This window comes from Pongo abelii, chromosome 18 (genome assembly GCF_028885655.2).
Source record: "Pongo abelii isolate AG06213 chromosome 18, NHGRI_mPonAbe1-v2.0_pri, whole genome shotgun sequence".
Taxonomy (NCBI): domain Eukaryota; kingdom Metazoa; phylum Chordata; class Mammalia; order Primates; family Hominidae; genus Pongo; species Pongo abelii.
Window position 1 is genome coordinate 53,501,677 of NC_072003.2, and position 19,082 is coordinate 53,520,758.

The 19,082-nt window shown below is 54.0% G+C and overlaps 1 protein-coding gene and 1 long non-coding RNA gene across 5 annotated transcripts in view; one reads left to right on the forward strand and one right to left on the reverse strand.

The window, feature by feature from the left end:
• The first annotated feature begins 63 nt into the window (after positions 1–63).
• The window catches only part of LOC129050798 (uncharacterized), a 28,076-nt gene continuing 9,057 nt past the window's right edge, over positions 64–19,082 (forward strand). For 2 of the 4 annotated variants that reach the window (XR_008514597.2, XR_010137775.1), the window contains exons 1-2: positions 1,010–1,340; positions 5,607–5,757. This is a non-coding gene — a long non-coding RNA (uncharacterized LOC129050798). Of the gene's footprint in view, positions 383–553; positions 1,341–5,606; positions 5,758–19,082 lie in introns of those variants that run through there. The other 2 variants (XR_010137776.1, XR_010137777.1) reach the window with 2 other exon arrangements.
• IRX3 (iroquois homeobox 3) lies at positions 12,732–16,145 on the reverse strand. Its single transcript, XM_024234071.3, has 4 exons — positions 15,007–16,145; positions 13,723–14,836; positions 13,474–13,540; positions 12,732–12,969 (listed from the first exon to the last, which is right to left on the reverse strand). The coding sequence occupies exons 1-4, from the start codon at positions 15,271–15,273 to the stop codon at positions 12,915–12,917; spliced, it is 1,503 nt and encodes a 500-aa protein (XP_024089839.2). The 5' UTR covers positions 15,274–16,145; the 3' UTR covers positions 12,732–12,914.

Sequence of the window (19,082 nt, forward strand, 5' to 3'; positions counted from 1 at the left end):
TACTCTCCCCCACCCCTTTTTATGGTAGAATCACGCCTAGTGTCTCCAAGGAACTGCCACTTTCTGCCACTCCCTCTGGCCATTGTGGTTGGCCCAGTAATGAACACATGACCGAAGCTGAGCCAATCAGAAGTTTTCCTTGGGATTTTACGACTGAAACTAGGCAAGAGAAACCATTTCTTTCCCTTTGGATCAGCAACTCTCAGGCCATGGCCACTGAGTTAATGACGACTGTGTACCTGCCATCTGAAGGAGTCTAAGAGAAGATCAGCACTGGGACAGAAGTCGAAATGAAAAAAGAAGGTACCAGTGCTTTCAAATCCCTGGATTGCTTCCTGCTTTACATTCAGTACCTACTTCATAAGGTCTTTATAAGGATTAGGTGAGTTAAAACATGTGCTTAGTGTGTAATATGTGCTCAGTAAATGTCAGATATTATTTTTCCACCTCTGTTTTCCTCAGCTACATGAACCAATAAAACCGACAAAAACATCCTTTTAAAAGAAGGGTTTGAATCAGGTTTCTGTCCTGGGCTCTTAGGCACCCCATCTTTTGAAATTCCAGAAGTATGTTTTCCTAGAAAGGAAAGCAGAAGCTAAATTAAGCTACATAGATGTATCAGTGACAAGTAGCCAGCCTCCCAAGATGGCCCCAATGACCCCTGCCTTTTGGCATTAGTGCCCTTGTCTAGTCTTCTCCCATATTGAATAGGGCTGATTTGTGTAACTACAATAGGATATTGCAGAAATGACAGAATGAGACTTCCAAAGCTAGGTCATAAGAGACACTGTGGCTTCTATCTTGTTCTGTCTTGGATCACTGGCTCTGCCATGTTGTGTGGATACTCAAGCAGCTCTGTGGAGAGGTCCACGTGGTAATGATCAGAAACCTCCTTCCCACAACTGTGTGAGTGAGCCATCTTGGAAGTGGATGTCCCAGTCTCAGTCAAGCCTCCAGATGACTGTAACCCTGTGACATCATGACCGCTACCTCATAGAAAGCTCAAGCCAGAACCACCCAGCTAAGCTGCTCCTGAAGTTCTGAGGCACAGGAACTGTGAGATAATAAATGTTTGTTGTTTTATGCTACCAGGCTTTGGGATAATTGGTTATGCAGCAATGGATAATTGATACAGTGCCTTAATGTGTAACTCCCACCAAAGCGGATCAGTGCTTTGCATAGCATCATTTGACTATTTTTTTTTTTTAGTAAACAGTCCTTTGTTAAATAATATCAACTATCGCTTATGGAGCTTACTGATATGGTGTCTGCTGCTATACTAAAGGCTTTGCATACATCATTGCCTCAGTGAAATCGTCCGTAGAAATCCCATGCAACAGGTACTATTGCTGTGTTCATGGCAGTATAGTGATTTTTGTAATAGAGTCTTGGGAGCCAGACTACCTGGGTTCAATTATGCCTCCCCCAACTTCCTGGGGCTGCGGCTTTGGGTGAATTATATCTCCCTAAGCCGCCGTTTCTCCAGCTGCAAAATGGAGGTAATTGTAGTACCTACCTCATAGGACCTTGTAAAGATTGGATACACTGCTATATGTGCTTAACACATGCAAGCTACACAATAAATGCGAGATATGATTATTTACAGAGGACAGCACTGAGGCTTAGTGTGGCTGAGCTAATTTGCTCAAGGTGCCTTAACTGGCAAGCAGTGGTGCTGGAATGTGGACTCCTGCATCTCAGTCTTTTGAGGTCAGTGCTGGCCACTAGAAACGCAACATGTGCCATGTACGTCATTTAAAAATTTCTGGACGGGGGCTGTGGCTCATGCCTGTAATCCCAGTACTCTGAGATAACAAGGCGGGCAGCTTACCTGAGGTCAGGCATTTGAGACCAGCCTGGCCAACATGGTGAAACCGCATCTCTACTAAAAATACAAAAATTAGCTGGGTGTGGTGGCACACACTTGTAATCCCAGCTACTCAAGAGGCTGAGGTAGGAGAATCACTTGAGAGAATCTTGGGAGGTGGAGGTTGCAGTGAGCTGAGATTGTGCCATTGTACTCCAGCCTGGGCAAGAGAGTCTCAAAAAAATTCTAATAATTGCATTTAAAAAGTATAAACAGAAAAAGTTAATTTAAATAATAGTTTCAAACTTACGATGGTTCAACTTACGATTTTTTGGCTTCACAATGGTGCAAAACCATTGCCATGTAATATTTTCCCAGGTTGGAAATATGCAGTATGAGAGATAGTCAATACTTTATTATAAAACAGGTGTTGTGGCCGGGCGTGTTGGCTCACGCCTGTAATCCCAAGATGGGCAGATAACTTGATATCAGGAGTTCGAGACCAGCCTGGCCATCACAGTGAAATCCTATCTCTATTAAAAATATAAGAATTAGCCAGGCATGGCAGTGCATGTCTGTAGTCCCAGCTACTCGGGAGGCTGAGGCAGGAGAATTGCTAGAACCTAGGAGGTGGAGGTTTGCAGTGAGCCAAGATCGTGCCACTGCACTCCAGCCTGGGTAACAGAATGCGACTCTGTCTCAAAAATAAAATAAAATAAATAAAATAAAATAAAATAAATAAAACAGGCTTTGTGTTAGATGATTTTGCCTAACTGTAGGCCAACGCAAGCGTTCTCAGCATGTTGAAGGCAGGCTAGAATGAGCTATGGTTTTCGGTAGCCTAGGTATATTAAATGCATTTTTGACTTATGACATTTTCAATTTATAATGGGTTTATTGGGTCATAACTCCATAGTAAGTTGAGGAGCATCTGTAGATCTTATTTAACCCTGTATGTTCAAAATACTGTCATTTCAATATGTAAAAACACAAAATCATTGTGATGCTTTACATTCTTTTTTCTTTTAATATCCTGAGCCTTTGAATTCCAGAGTGTATTTTGATGGCACAGCTTGGTTAGGACCAGCCGCATTTCCAGTGCTTAGTAGCCATGTGTGGGCAGTGGCTGCCATGCTGGATGGCGCAGGTCCAGGGCCCTCCTCTTCCTCTTTCCCACTGTGCTGCAGGCCTCCTTTGTGTCTCCAGGCCCATGAATGCATAAATCCTTCCCCATCCCAAACTAGGCTAAGTCTTCATCATGCACACTTACAGCATCTTGTTCTTATCCCTCATATTCCAGCAAACACATTATTGCTGTTATTTTTATAAAACTGTTTCCCATAGACTGAAGGCACCAGGAAAGCAGGGACTTTGTTCACATGTTGTCTCCCTGTGTGATATTGTTGAATAAATGAATGAATGAATGAAAAGATGTGAATGAGGCCTGGCACGGTGGTTCACGCCTGGGATCCCAGCTCTTTGGGAGGCCAAGGTGGGAGGATCACCTAAGGTCAGGAGTTCGAGACCAGCCTGGCCATCATGGTGAAACCCCGTCTCTACTAAAAGTACAAAAATTAGCCAGGCATGGTGGTGGATGCCTGTAATCCCAGCTACTCGGGAGGCTGAGGCAGGAGAATTGCTTGAGCTTGAGGGGCGGAGTTTGCAGTGAGCTGAGATCGCAGTACTGCAGTCCAGCCTGGGTGACAGAGTGAGACTGTGTCTCAAAAAGAAAAAGTGAATGACACAGTCCTTGCCCTCAAGGGCTTCTACCTGTTTTGTGCCTATCCAGGATGACCTTCCTTCCTTACTTGTTTCTTTCTTTTCTTCCTTCCTCTCTCTTATTCTCTCTTTTCTTTTCTCTTCATGAGACGTACCCAAGTTTAGTGGGGATCAGCTGTGACCTTGGATGCATAAGAAATCGGCTGCTATTAATAAAGTCCTAAGTTTGTCTAATTAGGTCTCCTCCCTGTCACTATGCTGTGAAGTATCTGGAAGGCCATGTGGGCAGAGGCTGTGGCTATGAAAAGCCCAGTGTTACTCACAGCCAATCACCAACATGTTTAAAGGCAGAGAAAGAGGCCAAATCCATCTTCCATCTTGGTGTAATCAGCCCCGGGTTGGTGCTTGGCTCCTTCGCCTTCGACCTCACTCAGTCTTTCCTTTCCTGCCTCCCTCCTTGGTCTCCCCCACAGCATCCCAGCCCCATTCTGCATTTCCCATGGAGATCCAAGTCTCAGAGGCTGTTCCAGCTCCATCCTGGTGGGGCCCCAGGTTTTACTGAGGAGTATCTAGGCCAGTATTTCTCACCTTTTAATATGCAACACGCAGCAGGGCACAATGGCTCATTCCTGTAATCCCAGCACTTTGGGAAGCTGAGGCTGGAAGATTGCTTGAGGCCAGTAGTTTGAGACCAGCCTGACCCCTTTTCTACAAAAAATTTAGAAAAAAAAATTAGCCAGGTATGGTGCTGTGTGCCTATAGTCCCAGCAACTCAGGAGGCTGAGTGGGGAGGATTGCTTGAGCTCAGGAGTTCCAGGCTGCAGTGAGTTATAATCATATCACTGCATTCCAGTCTGGGTGGCAGAGCGAGACCCTATCTCAAAAAAAAAAAAAAAAGTAGCACTTGCATCACACAGATACTCCTAGGAAAATGCAAATTCTGATTGAGTGGACCTGGAAGGGGTCTGAGAATTCACATTTCTAACCAGCTCCCAGGCCGGTGCTGTGGGTGCTGGTCCAGGGATCACACATTGAGGAGCAAAGATCTAGAAAGAAGGCAAGCCTTTTTCCTGCTAATGTGGATGGCCTCTCACAGCAAAACTTTGATGTGCAATTACCCCCAAAGCCTCCTTCCACCAGGAGTGAAGATGAGAAGGAATTAAAGGAGTGGACAGAGATCTTTGTCCTGTCCTATACCTACTGAAAAAATAAATGAGAGGGCCGGGTGCAGTGGCTCAAGCCTGTAATCCCAGCACTTTGGGAGGCTGAGGCTGAGCAGATCACCTGAGGTCAGGAGTTCAAGACCAGCCTGGCCAACATGGTGAAACCCCATCTCTATTAAAAATACAAAAATTAGCTGGGTATGGTGGCAGGTGCCTGTAATACCAGCTACTCAGGAGGCTGAGGCAGGAGAATTGCTTGAACCAGGGAGGCAGAGGTTGCAGTGAGCCAAGATCATGACCCTGCACTCCAGCCTGGACTATAGAGGGAGACTCTATTTCAAAAAAGAAAAAAAAAAAGAGAGGGAGGACTACAGATTCCAGGTTATTCCTCTGACACAGCTCTCAGATGCCCTTGCATTCTGTCTTCCACAGTGGAGGCAGGTATATGTGATGTGCCAGGGCTGCACATGACCCTGGCCCATCCAAGACAGTGTCATGCCCGTGAACATCAGGTAGGTCAAGTAGAGGGATAGCATGGGATTAAAGTGGGCTCACAGCTGCAGAACACTCCACTCCAAATCTTGATGCATGAACCAGTGTAGATTCTAGCACAGACAAATGCATGCCTGTGCCTTCTGGAGTCAGAAAGGCCTGAATCAGTGCCGACTCCACCCTTGATTGGCCATGGTGAACAAGTGGCTGAGCTTGGATTTACCTATCTATAAAATGGGAACAATTATGCCTATGGCCTAGGGTGGTTGTTATAATTAATAAAAATAACATTTGTAATGTATTAGTTAATGATTATGCATGAGGCCAATCATTATGCCTGATGCATTGCTTTTGGCATGAATTCACTCACTTCATTTTCTCAGCAGCCTATGAGAAAGGTAATATAATTATTATTTCTGTTTTAGGAGGGAGCCAAGCTCAGAGAGGTGCAGTTGGTACCCCAAGGTCCCACAGTTAGAGAGTGATGGAGCTGGGATTTGAACGAAGGCAGTCTGATTCCGGGGCCCATCTTCTGGAGCACCACGCCTAAGGTGCATGTTCCTACATAGGTGCTTTGTGAGTATCTGTGGTGTCCAATGAGTGAGTCATTTTCAACTTCGCTGAGAGATCCGGAGAAGGTGGTTTCTTGCCTTTCTCTTTCTTTCTCTCTCCTCCCCCACATGCATTTTAGTTATTTTAAAACAAACAAAATAGGCCAGGCACGGTGGCTCATGCCTGTAATCACAGCACTTTGGGAGGCCAAGGCGGGAGGATTGCTTGAATCCAGCAGTTAAAGATCAGCCTGGGCAACATGGTGAAATCTCATCTCTACAAAAAATAGAAAATTTAGCCGGGCGTGGTGGTGTGCGTGTGGTTTCGCCATGCTGGCCAGGCTGGTCTCAAACTCCTGACCTCAGGTGATCCGCCCACCTTGGTTTCCCAAAGTGCTGGGATTACAGGCCTGAGCCACCACACTCAGCTCATTTTACTTTTTAAAACAGGCCAAGGAAGTGAGCACTGAAACGGCCTCCACTATGTGCAGGCCACCGGGGCCAACACCAGCTCCTGGAGGTGACAAGACTTCCTGTTGGTGTTTGTCCACAGATAACGAGCCATTCACCCTAAAGAAAGGAAGGGAGGAAGGAAGGGGCAAACAAAAATATGGACAAAGAAAGCTTCAAAGCCACTCTAAGAAATAAGAGACAGAGGCCCCCAGACACCCAGCAGTCCAGGCCAGCTCTCCCCCGCCACGGGCCTCACCAGCACTGAGGTGGACGCCATCTGGCTTGAAACACTTTTCCTCAACACCCCAGCATCAAGCAAAGTGGGGCGGCAGAGAGAAATCAGTGGGGCTGGTTCACATGGAGCCTCCAGATTCCATGGTCCAGTGATAAATAATGTACCAAACCCAGAAAACCCCGCTATGTGGAGCCTGGGCCTCTTATTCCAGAGGTGTGAGGACGGGAGACAAGCACTTCTGCTCAGTTTGTGGAGCTGTGGATTCTAGGGGCACAGCAGGGGCCTCGGGTGGCCAGGGCAGTCCACTGCCATCCTGTGGGCCAGCCAGGCTGCTGCGGGCCTCAGGCTTGACTAGGGTGCACCCACCATCCAGGCAGGAGGAGTCTGTCTCCTACTATTCTGAATCTATTTCTCCCCTCCTGGTCATCAAAGTCCTTTAAAACACACACACACACACACACACACACACACACACTAAAATAATAGTAACATTTTACTCTACATGCATTTTTATCATCATTTAAAAGATTTTTTCACATTACCTCTGGAAACTCTTGCTATCTAATAAATATCAGGAAAAAAAGAGGAAAGGGAGAGGAGAGGAGAGAGAGAGACCAGCAAGAGGCAGGGCTCTGCTTTGTCAGGGAGAAGAAAATAAAGAGAAATCAGCCCAGCTTCAAAGGGCGCATTTCCATAATTGCCCTGTAACTTTGGCAAAATAAATCTGAGCGGCGGGGAAAAGCACAATCTCTCAGATGAGTGCACTCCAAAGGCCCTGCAGGGCTGCGGGCCCACTTGTTAGTGGCCTGGTGCAGTGAGAGAATGCAGGCTCGCCTCCCAGTACAAAAGCTATGAAATCACAGCCTTCCCATCCTGGCCGGCCGGGCCCCAGAGTGTGAACTTACCCTTCCTTTGTCTCCCTCCTGCACCCTGACACGGGACACACACAAACACACACACGCGTGCACACACACACACACGGAAAATAAGCAAGTAAATAAATACACCCGTGCAAGGCAAAAACCACACTAGTTAAGTTTGCATCTGCTAGAATCTTCTAGTAACCTGCACCTGACATTAAGATTCAAGGAAGACAGGCCCCAGCTTTCCAGACACACATCTCATTGGGGGTGACTCCCACTCTTTCACCCCAGAAGGTTTTGCCTCCAGCCGCTCCAGCCTTGGGCACCAGGCTGAGTTGAAATCCACTCTTTTCTTTTCCCCAGGCTCACACAATTTCCTGTTTGCTTTCTCTCTCACCTGACTTCCCCGTTCCAGGGCCAAAAGTTGTTAAAGAACAAAAACGCTCTGCTTAGCACCCTGTTTTAATGTTTCTCTCAACAAAGCTGTGGCTTGTGGGAGAAAATACTTACTGTGGCTGCCTTAGACACCTCTCCCTGCTTCAGCTCTGTGTTTCTCAACCTCAGCACTACTGAAATTTGGGGCTGGATAACTCTTTGTAGTGGAGGATTGTTCTGCAGCACCCCTGACCACTATCTATGAGATGCCAATAGCACCCCTACCCTAGTTCTGATGATCAAAAATCACTCCAGACATTGTCAGATGTCCCCAGGGAGGGGGCAAGGGAAAAACACAATTGCCTGGTTGAGGACAACTGCTCTACTCTTAAGACCCTTTCCAGTCATGCCTTTACCTCGAGAAGAGATGCCTTCGTGGTAGTTTTCCATTCAGACCATTGGGATGGCCTTTGGAGGGGCCAGAGCCCCCTCAGAGGGGAGCGGCAACTGCATCAAAGCTAGGTTGTTCACACACTAGATGGGCTTTTTTTTTTTAAACAAAATCTCACTCTGTCACCAGGCTGGAGTGCAGTGGCACGATCTCGGCTCACTGCAGCCTCCAACTCCCTGGTTCAAGCAATTCTCCTACCTCAGCCTCCCGAGTAGCTGGAATTACAGGCACGTGCCGCCATGCCCAGCTAATTTTTGTATTTTTAGTAGATACGGGGTTTCACCATTTTGGCCAGGATGGTCTCGATCTCTTGACCTCGTGATCTGCCCACCTTGGCCTTCCAAGGTGCTGGGATTACAGATATGAGCCACCACACCAGATGGGCATTTTTAATTGGTCAAGTTGGCTGGCTGAATCCAAGGACAGCAGTGAATTAGGATCAAGAGGCAGTATCCAGAGAGGTCAAAGGCCCCCTCACCCCCACAATTATCTTTGAATTCACAGTTCTTTCCTTTATGCCTAATCCTAGACAACACTGGATTTGGAAGAAAGCTTGGATAAATTCATCTAATCCAAACCATCCATTGCACAGATGTCAAAAGTGGGCCTAGAGAGAGTATGAGACCTGCCCCCACTCAAGCTGGTGTTAGTTCATCACAGATACAATTTTTACAAACAATTGTCCATTTTCACTCGAAGGGGGTGAAAGGTACCTGCAACCAGAAATTGTAGGATCCAGAGGACATTTCTAGAAGGATACAAACAATTAGGCCCAAAGCAAGTCCCCGGCAAAAACTCCCAATCAAACTAAAACAGAAAATGTCTGACATCCAATTCTTACCCAAGCATTCAATCCCTACAGCCGACCTTGCAAAACTCAGGCAGGGCTAAGACAGTGGAGTCTCTGAGCCCAGCTGTCCTCCGGGTGCTCAGAGAACACCCGCCTGGTAGGTGGGACCCTGCCCTGTCCTCATTCCTCACCTGGGACAGGTGAGTGACTTCTGTTGTACCTGCCCTCTGGTCCTTCCATGTTGTTTTCTAGGTAGACCCCACCTCCCCCTTCCTGTATTCTCCTAGAGAGAAATTCAATTGGAAACCATTAATATGCTGGTCCCAGAGGTGGACAATCACTTAGGGAGATAATTTCATTCTCCTCTGGCTCCCTGGCTCCGGGATGCTCCCCCGCTCCCCAGCTCCAGGCAGATAATGAGGGAAGCAGTGCCACACTTTCCCTCCTCTGACCTAATTGATTATCCCCACACACCTTGGAGTGCTTTGCATAACCAGCCCCGACAGCAGGAACCCCTTCCAGGAGGAGTGATTGACATATTTTATTTCTAATTGAAGCTTAATCAGAACCAGGGATGAGTTTCCCATAGTCTCTCTCCTTCTCTCCTTCCTGGTTTCCCTTTAAGATTTTTAAGGACAGACAATAAGGGATGGAGGCATTCCAGGGACCCCTGAGAGGAGGGAGATGAGGGGAGGGCTTAGGGAGGAGGTTCTGGGAGGAAGAGAAGAAATGGGAACTCAGTCAAGTGAAAGAGATGCCAAGAGGACTGTCTCCTCTTCCCTCTTTCAGCTGAGAAACTGAGATTTTTTTGTTTGTTTGTTTTGATTAGGTTATCTTATTGGGGTCAACTTGGGACCAGTTGAGGGCTCATGTGTTCTATGGGATAAGAGAAAATACGGATGCATGGGGACTGCTCCTAGGTTTATGCCAAGTCTCCTCTGGTACCTAAACATACTGCTTTTTCAGTGGAGACAGAAGGTGGCTCATGCAAGGACCATTATCCCTGGGATGTGGCCTGAGAAGCTGACCTTACTCCACGGTCTCCACCAGAGAAAGACTTAGAGACCCACACTCAGGCATCTTCAAGCCCCACCTGCTTCTCCATACCATCTGGCTGTGAGCAGATCCCCTGCCTCCTCTTGGGTGATGTTCAGTGTAGCAAGGCCACCTAACTTCTGCTGTCACCTCCCTCTCTGCTGTGCCCCTGCCTGGGAAGTTCCCTCTCTTGCTTAGCTGAGCTGGAGTTGCAAAGGATCCTGGGATGCCTGAATGCAGACACCTCACTTTTATGACTCATGAAAGGGGTGGAGTGGAATACTGCTGGGAGTTTAAAAAGCGAAGTTGGAGATTCTGAAATGTAATTGTAATAGTAAAATGACCAGGTGCTGAGGATCAAGCCTGTAATCCCAGTGCTTTGGGAGGCCGAGGTGGGAGGATTGCTTGAGGCCAGGAGTTCAAGATCAGCCTGAGCAACATAGAGAGACCCTGTCTCTAAAAAAATTTTTTTAAAAAATAGTTGGGCGTGGTGGTGTGTGCCTGTAGTTCTGACGAATAGAAGGCTGACACGGGAGGGTCATTTGAGCCCAGAAGTTTGAGGCTGCAGTGGGCTGTGATTGTGCCAGCCGGGGCAACAGTCTGGGCAATACTCCAGCCTCGGCAACAGAGTGAGATCCTGTCTCTAAATTAAAGAAAAAAAGAGTAAGATTGCTTCTGCCCACCTACCTCGTGTCAGCCCTGGACATGCTTCCTCTCAGCCTAACAACTGCCCCCTTCGCACTCATTATTCCCATTTTGCAGATGAGGAGATAAGGGCTCAGAGAAGTGAATTGTCTGCCTCGGGTTTCACAGGGGGTAAGTGGGAGCAGAGTCGGTGCCACAGTTAAGCTTGTGAGGCGTGAGCTGTTGAGGTGTCGGAGTGCTCTCCTTGTAAAGTCATTCAACGTGCTAACCAGCCTCTGCCCCGGTCCTGGCGTTCCGGCCTCAGGTCCAAGTCCGCGAGGATGAGCGGGATCCACGTCTGGGGGCGCTGTGAGCAGGGCCAGAGCGAAACCTCAGTCTGAGCTTACGAACTGGGAAGGAGCCTGAATCCCAGAAGCACCGTTAACAAAGAGGGGGAACGCTAGGGAGCCGAGGAGACGTCTCTTTGGCCTCTGGGGAAGGGGCTGGAGGAGCGAGCGAGCTGAGGAGCGGCTTTGCCGGGTGTCCACTAGCGGTTCGCCAGCCCTCTGTGCGCCCGCAGAGTGACACAGAGGCCGATACAGCCCCCTCCCCACTCGCCCCTGGGGCGCCGCCGCACCTTGATCACCCCCTTCGCGGAGGGGACTCCCAAGGCGCGGCGCTGGCCGCTGGGCCAGCATGGCCCAGTCCTGTCGGGCTCCGCTCTGCTGCCGCCGAGCTTTGAAGGTGTGCAGTGTTGAGCCGTGCCTTGTTCCGTGGCTTCGGGGGGTGTGCGCGCTTCCCATACCTCCTCGGAACGCGCGAGATAGTGACACGCGCCACTTTGAGGGTCAAACACCCAGCATCTGGCCACACCGTACCTTTACTAACGTGGGGAGGGGGCAAAAAAATGTCTCTCCTTCTTACCCCGAGGTGTCACTCGCCCAAACACTCCCTACAGCTTCTTCAAGTCAAACTTGAGCAAGGTTGGCTGGCTGACTGCGAGAGGAAAAAGAGGGCGCGGAGGGGGTGCGGCGCGCGGCCGGGTGGAGAGGCCACGGAGGCGAGGCGCCGAGCGTCCCCTTTGTCCTGTAGAGGGAGCTCCAGCCCCAGATTTCCCGGCTGCCTCCCCCGGCCCGCCCACCCCAGGCCCGCCTGGAGCCGGAATCCCGGCTGGAAAGGTGCGGCGGTCTGACACCCCCACAACCCCAGCGCCGGGACCTTAGCAGGATGCCTGTTCTAGGGCACGTGGGAAAACCCACCAGGGTGCCAAGACGCACAGATGCTGCCAGGACCCGGGCTCCCCAACTCTCAACTAGAGCTGGGCAGTCACACATCATCTAGAGGGTTGATATGTACCCCTAGGCTCCCCTCTTCTCCATATCCGCCTCCACCGTGACCCCACACCCTGGCATCTATAAAGAGGGAAGGGGTACAACCGGGTTGGAAGGAGGATGGAATCTGGGCTCGCACAGCCTCTTAGAGGTAACACTGAGAAAGCCTCAATTGTGTCGATCAAAGAATGGGGACGAAGGGAGTGATGAGAACACGCCCCCGCCACCCGCGCAGGCTAACACCGTTGTGTCCAGACCCTTCTCTAAATCTCTTGGCGAGGTCACCAGAGAAGGATCCAAGCCCCCGCGGTTGCTCCCGTAGACCGGCGGGTCGGGCCCAGATTCCCGGCCCTTAGTAAAGAAGCTTGCCGGGGTCTCCCATCTGTCTCCTGCTCCCGTTCTCTCGGCCGCCCCAGGTACTTTTCCAGCCACCTCTCCTGCTGCGGCGCCCCCAGCCCCGCCACTTCTGCGCCTCCTCAGCTATTGCTGTCCTTTGACTACTCGGTCCTGATTCGTCTCTCGTCCTTTCCCGCGAATTCTTCAAACAACCGAAGGGAGAAAAAAACCCAAAAAACAAAAAACCACCAAAACGATCCGTCGAGGGGGCAGACAGGCGGGTTATAGTCAAAGTGGCAGCAGCTCATTTATTTAGCCAAAAATAGATACTTTCTCGTACAATTTGGTTCACACATATGTACATTTCTCTGTATATATATATATATACACACACACACACACACACAAAGGCAGACACGTTTATTCTCACTGAAACTCCACCCCCCAAAATCAACCAGACAAACAAACCTCACAGCGAATGCGGGGTGCCACAGAAGCGATTTGGGGAGGGCTGAGGAGGACTGGTTTTATTTCTTTTTCTTACTTTTTTTGTTTAGTTTTGCTTTTAGGTATTTATACACGGACATGCTTACAAGTTGTAACTATACAGAGCGATTTTTTTTTTTTACAATTATTACAACGATTAAAAAAAGTGTTTTTTTTTTGTTTTTGTTTTTGTTTGTAAAGAACTAGGATGAGGAGAGAGCCGATAAGACCAGGGCGGCGTCCAGATGGTTCTGGGGCCTGGAAGAGAGACAGCAGTAGCAAAAGAGGTGAGATTCAGGAGCGCAGAGGCTGCCTAGGGCGGGGAGATCCTACTTGGATTGGGGCCGATCGTCAGGAAGTTGTCGCAATGTAAAATTATGTCCAGTTGTAGATGTGTGTGTTGGGGTTTAACTGTAGGATGGGTACGAGGCGTCAGGACCCGAGGTCTGGGGCTAGAAAGAGGTGGGCGTCAGAGAGCAGCCACCTGCCCCAGGGGCCTGTGGGCCCAGCCATACAAGGCTTCCCCTAGAAGGTACAGGCGCTGTACCCTCCGGCCGCGCCTGGGATGCCTGGGCTGGACCTGGAGAGCTGTCGCAGGGCCGACAGGGGCAACCGAAAAAGTGACATTCCGTCCCCTTTTACAAAATGCGTCCCAGCAGGGTTCCCCCCTACCCCGGGGCAAAAGGCCGTGCGTGGTGCTCGGCGTTCTCTCCTTTCCCCGCCAGCCAGTCCCCCCGGCCCCCCAACATCGGGGTCTCTTACCGCCTGGGCACGGGCTGGAAAGCTGTCTTGAGTAACTTTTTCTCCACTTCCAAGGCACTACAGCGATCTAAGGGAAGCGGGGGAAGAAAAAGGAGGGCCTTTAGAGAGCTCGGTTCCGGCGCCCAGGGCCGCAGAAAGCAGGAGCGGAGAGGGAAGCGCCCTGCGCCCCCCGGGCCCTGCCCCTCCCGGCCAGCTCCGGCACTACCCGCAGAGCCCGCCCCCGCTCCGCGCCCCGCGCTCAGCAGTCACCTGTTCCGCCTTCGGGCTCCGCGGGCCGAGCGAAGGCGGCGGCGGCAGCCGGGTGGCCCGTGGCTCCGGGAAGTCCCAGCAGGTGCGGAGGGGCAGAGCCCAGCAGGGAGAGCGGGTGCGGGTGGGGGCCAGGCGGTGGGCCTGGAAACGGCCGGTTGGTCCAAGCCGGGAACTTGCCCAGCGGCGCTGAAACCAGTCTGTGAGCGGCGGCGGCGGCGGCCGGAGAGAGCTGCAGGGCGGAAGGCGCGACCGCTGCCCCCGGTGGAGACCCCCCCGCGCCGGGAGGCGAGCGGCGCGGGTTGTCCGGGCTTGTGGCAGTCTCTGCGAGGGACCAGATCTTGGGCTTCTGCAGGGCGGAGGCGGGGGTTGGTGCGGGAGCGCAGGGGTCCAGGCCCACAGGGGGCGAGGGCGGAGACGGCGAGGCCACCGCCACTGGTGGTGGCGCTGGAGCCAGACTCAGGACCGGTAGTGGCCGGTCCTCTAAGCCCTCAGAGCTATCTTCCGAGTCGCTATTTTTGGAGTCCGAAATGGGTCCCAGGCCTAGGTCGCCATCCCTGCGCGCCGCCCCAGCCAGGGACAGCTCAGGCCCGGTGGCCGCGCCGTCTAAGTTCTCCAAATCGATCTCCTCGTCCTCGTCGTCGTCAGCCAGGCCCTCGCCCCCCGTGTCCTCCTCCTCCCCCCCGAGCTCCTCCTCCTCTAGCTCTAGCTCGCGTTTGCCGTCCTCCTCGTCCTCCTCTTCGTCTTCCTCCTCGCGCTCGCTCCCATAAGCGTTTCCCTCCTCGTCAGTGCGGCTGCGAGGCGCCCAAGTCATCTTATTCTCTTTCTTGAGGCGCCGGCGAGCGTTGGCGAACCAGGTGGACACCTGGGTGAGGGTCATCTTGGTGATGATGGCCAGCATGATCTTCTCGCCCTTGGTGGGGTAGGGATTCTTGCGGTGCTCGTTGAGCCAGGCCTTGAGCGTGCTGGTGCTCTCCCTGGTGGCGTTCTTGGGACGGGACGGGTCCCCGAACTGGTACTGGCCATACGGGTAGAAGGCGGGGTGCGGGTGCGGAAACGCAGCAGCCGCGGCCGGATGCTGCACCCCGGGGCTGTCCTTCAACTCATACTGCGCGCCCTGTACGCACATGGAGAAGGAAGGGACACGCGCGGAGAGAGCGCGGGTGAGCCCCAGCCGTCGCTGCCTCCCCCCTCCTGGCCTGCACCCCTCTAGTCCGGCCGCCGCGCGCTCAGCTCGCCCTGCGCCCCAGCGCCAACCCCTCCTTCCCTGGCTCCGCGGGCTCTTACCAGCTGCGGGAAGATGGGCAGCTCCGCGGCGTAGGGCAGGAAGGCGCCGTAGCCTTGGGCGGCGGCGGCCGCAGCGGCCGCGGCGTAGGGCGCCCCGTACACGGACGAGAGCACGTTGGACAGGGACCCCGAGGCGGCCAGCTCTGAGGCTCCGGCACCCGGGCCGCCCCGGGCCCCCGCGCTGCCGCCGCTGCCGCCAGCGACCCCCGGGCGCTCGGACGGGTAAAGCGGGCGGATGTATTGGTATCCCAGCTGGGGGAAGGACATGGTGGCCCGCGGGGCACGGACGGAGAGGGGGCCCGACCCCCGGGCCGCCCAGCTCAGCGCCGCCCGCGGGCTCCGGTGCGCATCGGGGGCTGGGCCGGGCTTGGGGCTGCGCTGCCGCCCGCGCTGCGCTGTGCTCCGCGTTCGCCTATTGATCTGCTCCGCGGCGGCGACGGCGGCGGCGAGGAGCCAGGTCAGGTCCGAACAGATTGGCGGAGATTCCTGGGGCTCCGGGCTCTGATTGACATTTCTACGGGGCGCAAGCCCCTCCTCTCTGCGCCGCGCTCCCTCCTCTCGGCCGCCGGAGCTGCCTCTGCCCGCGCCTCGCTCTTCACTGCCCTCCTCTCCCCAGCAGTGTCGCGCCTCGCTTCCTTCGCCCTCCTCTAGTTTTCACTCCCCCTCCTCGCCCTTCCTCTCCCCTCCCCTCTCCGCACTCCTCTTCCCCACAGGATCGCTTCCGCTCCTTCGGGCTCCTGCACTGCCCTGGACGCTATGAAACTCTCCTTTCTCCTCTCCCCTTCTCTTTCCCTTTCTCACGAGGGCTTTTGCTCTCCGATCCGTTCCCTTCACTTTTTCCTTTCTCACTACTTCTATTTTTTAAATCTCTCTCTTTACTCACACGATACTCCCCCCAACTTTTCCAGCCTCTGAGCTCTGGGCTAAGTAAGGCAGCCAAAAGTTGTGGACGCTTAGGGTGCCGCGCGGGGGGTGTGTGTCCGTGTCTGTGTGTCCATCCCCGCCCTTCCACCCCCTCCCTCGCCCTTCCCCAAATCTCGGGTCTGACGTCGCGCCCTCTTATTCGACTTTTCCCCGCGTCTCTTCCCCGAGTCGCCAATCGCCTGGGCGCCTTACGGGCGAGGCCGCCCACCCCCGCGGATCCCGCGCGCAGGGCGGGGCGGGGCGGGGCAGGGGCGGGAGCCGGAGCGCAGCGAGTTCCCGCCCGCCCCCTCCTGCCCGCGCGGGGCGGGGGAGCGAGAGGCGTGGGGACTGGGTGAGTGCAGGGTCAGCTCGCCCCTCCCGCCTCCCGCCCCTCCGAGCCTGTCCCCAGGCCGAGGCGCGGGACCTGGGCCGAGGCTGGCTCCGGGAGCTACCCTGTGCCCGGGCCCCTTTTACAGCTCGCACCTCTCGACTCCCGGCCACTTTCAGCAGCTTAGGGAGGGAGCTAGCAGCCTGCGTGGGGGTGGGGAGAGAGGAAGTGCGTCCTAATAGTCTTCAGAGGCCACCTCGCTGCCCTGCGGGGGCGAGGCAGCCCCCAACCCAGAAGGACCAAACCCTGAGATTAGCCACTTAACGCTGCCCCCGGGTCCGTGTGCGAATCCCTTACTAAAAATGGCGGGCTGGCTCCGGGGGCTGAAGGCTGGCAGCCCGGAAGCGCTGGAAGGGTAGGGAGCCGCCACAAATCGGTGAAGCAGGCCCGCGCCCCAGGCGGCTGGGAATGGGGGAGGAGCAGGGCGCCGGGGGACGGAGGCCCTAGGAACTTTTGGAGAGCTCTTCGAGAAGTTTCTATATTGGCGTTTTCGTCTGTAGAGATCCTTCCTTGCGCGACCCCTACCCCTTCTCCCGGTCCCGGCGCTAACCTCTTTTCTCTCTGCGAGGATTCTCCCACCGCCTCCGGTGGGGATGGAAAGCAAGAGTTTTGGTTTAATGATGGGATATTTCCTAAATCAAACTTGAAATCCCAGGATCGGGCGCCCACCTTCACGGATTAGGGCGTGCAGTCGACAGCGGCATTGAAATTCCCAGCATTGCCGCGGCTGGGGGCTCAGAGCTTTAGGCCGCGGCGGCGACCCACAAGCCGTCCAGGCCTGCAGTGGGCACGCCCCGGAGACAAAACGGGGGTGGCGACTCTGCCGTGGAGTGGCCAGCCCCGGCTCGGAGGCGGAAACCGTCACCTTGCATGGATGGATCCAGGAATCGAATTCGAATTCCACCAGAGTGGCGGGATCAGAGGAGATCAGAGGGTCTTGGCCCCGGCTGTCTCTGATCACAGCTCTGGGGAGCCCAGCTCTGGAATGAAAGATTCTTCCACCTCCACGGCAGACACCCAGTTTTGATCCCACCTCCACCGCCCACCTCCCACCTCCTATTTCCCACCTCCCACCTCTTTCCGTGGGTCTTGGCACAAGCCCACGGCCCTATTAGGTGTGAATGCCAAAAACCTTGCGGGGGCGGGATGGGGGCGGGGAGGAAACGGGAAAGTTTGGGGAGGACCAGGTTTTGGGAGCAATGAGGGAAAGTGGGGTATTCCCAGACTGCATCTGAGCAGTTTCCCTATCACCTTCTCTTCCGCCTCTGCCTGGTGCTGGGGAGCCTGGTGCCTTCTCAGGAACCTCGCCGGAGGAGGTGTCATCAGGGGCCGCCCTGGCTTTGAAATATCTCCTCGACGCCTGATTTCGTTTCCCGTTAAACCTCTCAGAGAGTGGCATAGGGAATGTTGGGCTCACTTTCACGCGAAGAAACTTGGGGTTACAAAATTGAGAGTAACGTTATTTTCCGGGATGTTTCCTAGGTGTCAGAGCTCGAGCCTCGACGGCCCTGAAGTCATAGTGTTTGTACAAAGTGGTGGCACCAGACCAGGGGGAGCCGAGAGCGAGATTCCGAGGTGGGGGGAATGGGGCTGCCCTATAAGTGACCAAGTGAGACTCCCGATATTTAATTCAGCTTTTTTCAGAAGGAAAAGAAAAAACAATAATGAGCCTCTGAGATGCTCCTCCTGCATTAACCAGCTATCGACCTGGCTGCGTCGGACTGCGGGCGGCGAGAAAGAGGACAGGGAAAGGCCAGGCGGCTCTTAGGGACTCAGTCACGCCGGCGGAGGGTTGGGGGGGGGGCGCCCACAGCCCAGGGGGTGAACCTCCAGACCCAGACGTGGACCCAAGAACCTCGCATATTAGATCCCTCCAGGATCCCCAGGCCTCGAGCAGAAGCGGCCTCCTGGCTACCCTACTTTCCAATTGAGAACAGCCCTGGTCTGTCCCGGCCATCTGCGCGCCACGTCGAGACTCAGCGTCCCAGGCAGCCGCGTCCCAACGTGGCGCTGGTCCCCCAACTCGACAGGGCCAGTGGAGCCTGACTGTGGGTTGAACTCGAGGGTCCGAGGGCAGCTGAACCTTTTCCAGGGATTTTTAATCCAACAGAGTAAATGGTCAGAGTGACACACTCGCGCAGGGAAGAAAAGCAGGTGCACAGAAGTAGATTTGGGAAAGTCGCGCGCACGAACGCGCTTCACGCAGAAGCTTCTCCATCATCTTGCCTTCTTTCAACATTCCCAGCGCACAAAGCGCTTTGGAGACTGACTGCAGGCCCTCTCAATGCGGCCCAGGGAGCGGGGAGTGTTCGGAGAAGGTGTCTGTGCATCGCACACGCTTGGCGCGCGTGCGCCCGATGCGCTCCGGGAGCCGCTGCCCGACGTGTGCCCAGGGCCCGCGGCCCGCCAGGTTCTGGGGGCTGCGCCTCGCACTTTACAAGAGGGGAGTCACCAGGCCCGCTTCCTGCCCCCTCCTCGCCCAGCCTCACGGTGCTCACGCGTCCCCGTCGAGGGGAGCCGCTGCAGCCCTGGGACTCCCAGCCCCGGCCCATCTTCTATCCTTCCCTCCCAGGCCCTAAGTCCCCGGGTTGCGGGGCCGGCCGGCGATCTCTGAGCTTCCTGCAGACGCTGCGGCGCGCGCTCCCACCGTTCCCTCCCCCTCGCGCTCGGGTTACAGGTTAATGAAATGCTCGTTTTCCTCAGTCATTTGTTTTGTTTTCCTGCAAAGTTCTGATAAGTAGCTAACCAACGAAGCTTGTAATTACAATCTTACAGAAACCGGGCC

What these genes read in the sequence shown, in the direction of transcription:
- IRX3 (XM_024234071.3), bottom strand. Translation starts at nt 15,273, where the DNA reads ATGTCCTTCCCCCAGCTGGGATACCAATACATCCGCCCGCTTTACCCG. An exon ending in TGCCCATCTTCCCGCAGCTG is followed by an intron (nt 14,837 to 15,006) that starts GTAAGAGCCCGC and finishes ATGTGCGTACAG; the next exon opens with GGCGCGCAGTATGAGTTGAA. An exon ending in TTCCAGCCCGTGCCCAGGCG is followed by an intron (nt 12,970 to 13,473) that starts GTAAGAGACCCC and finishes TCTCTCTTCCAG; the next exon opens with GCCCCAGAACCATCTGGACG.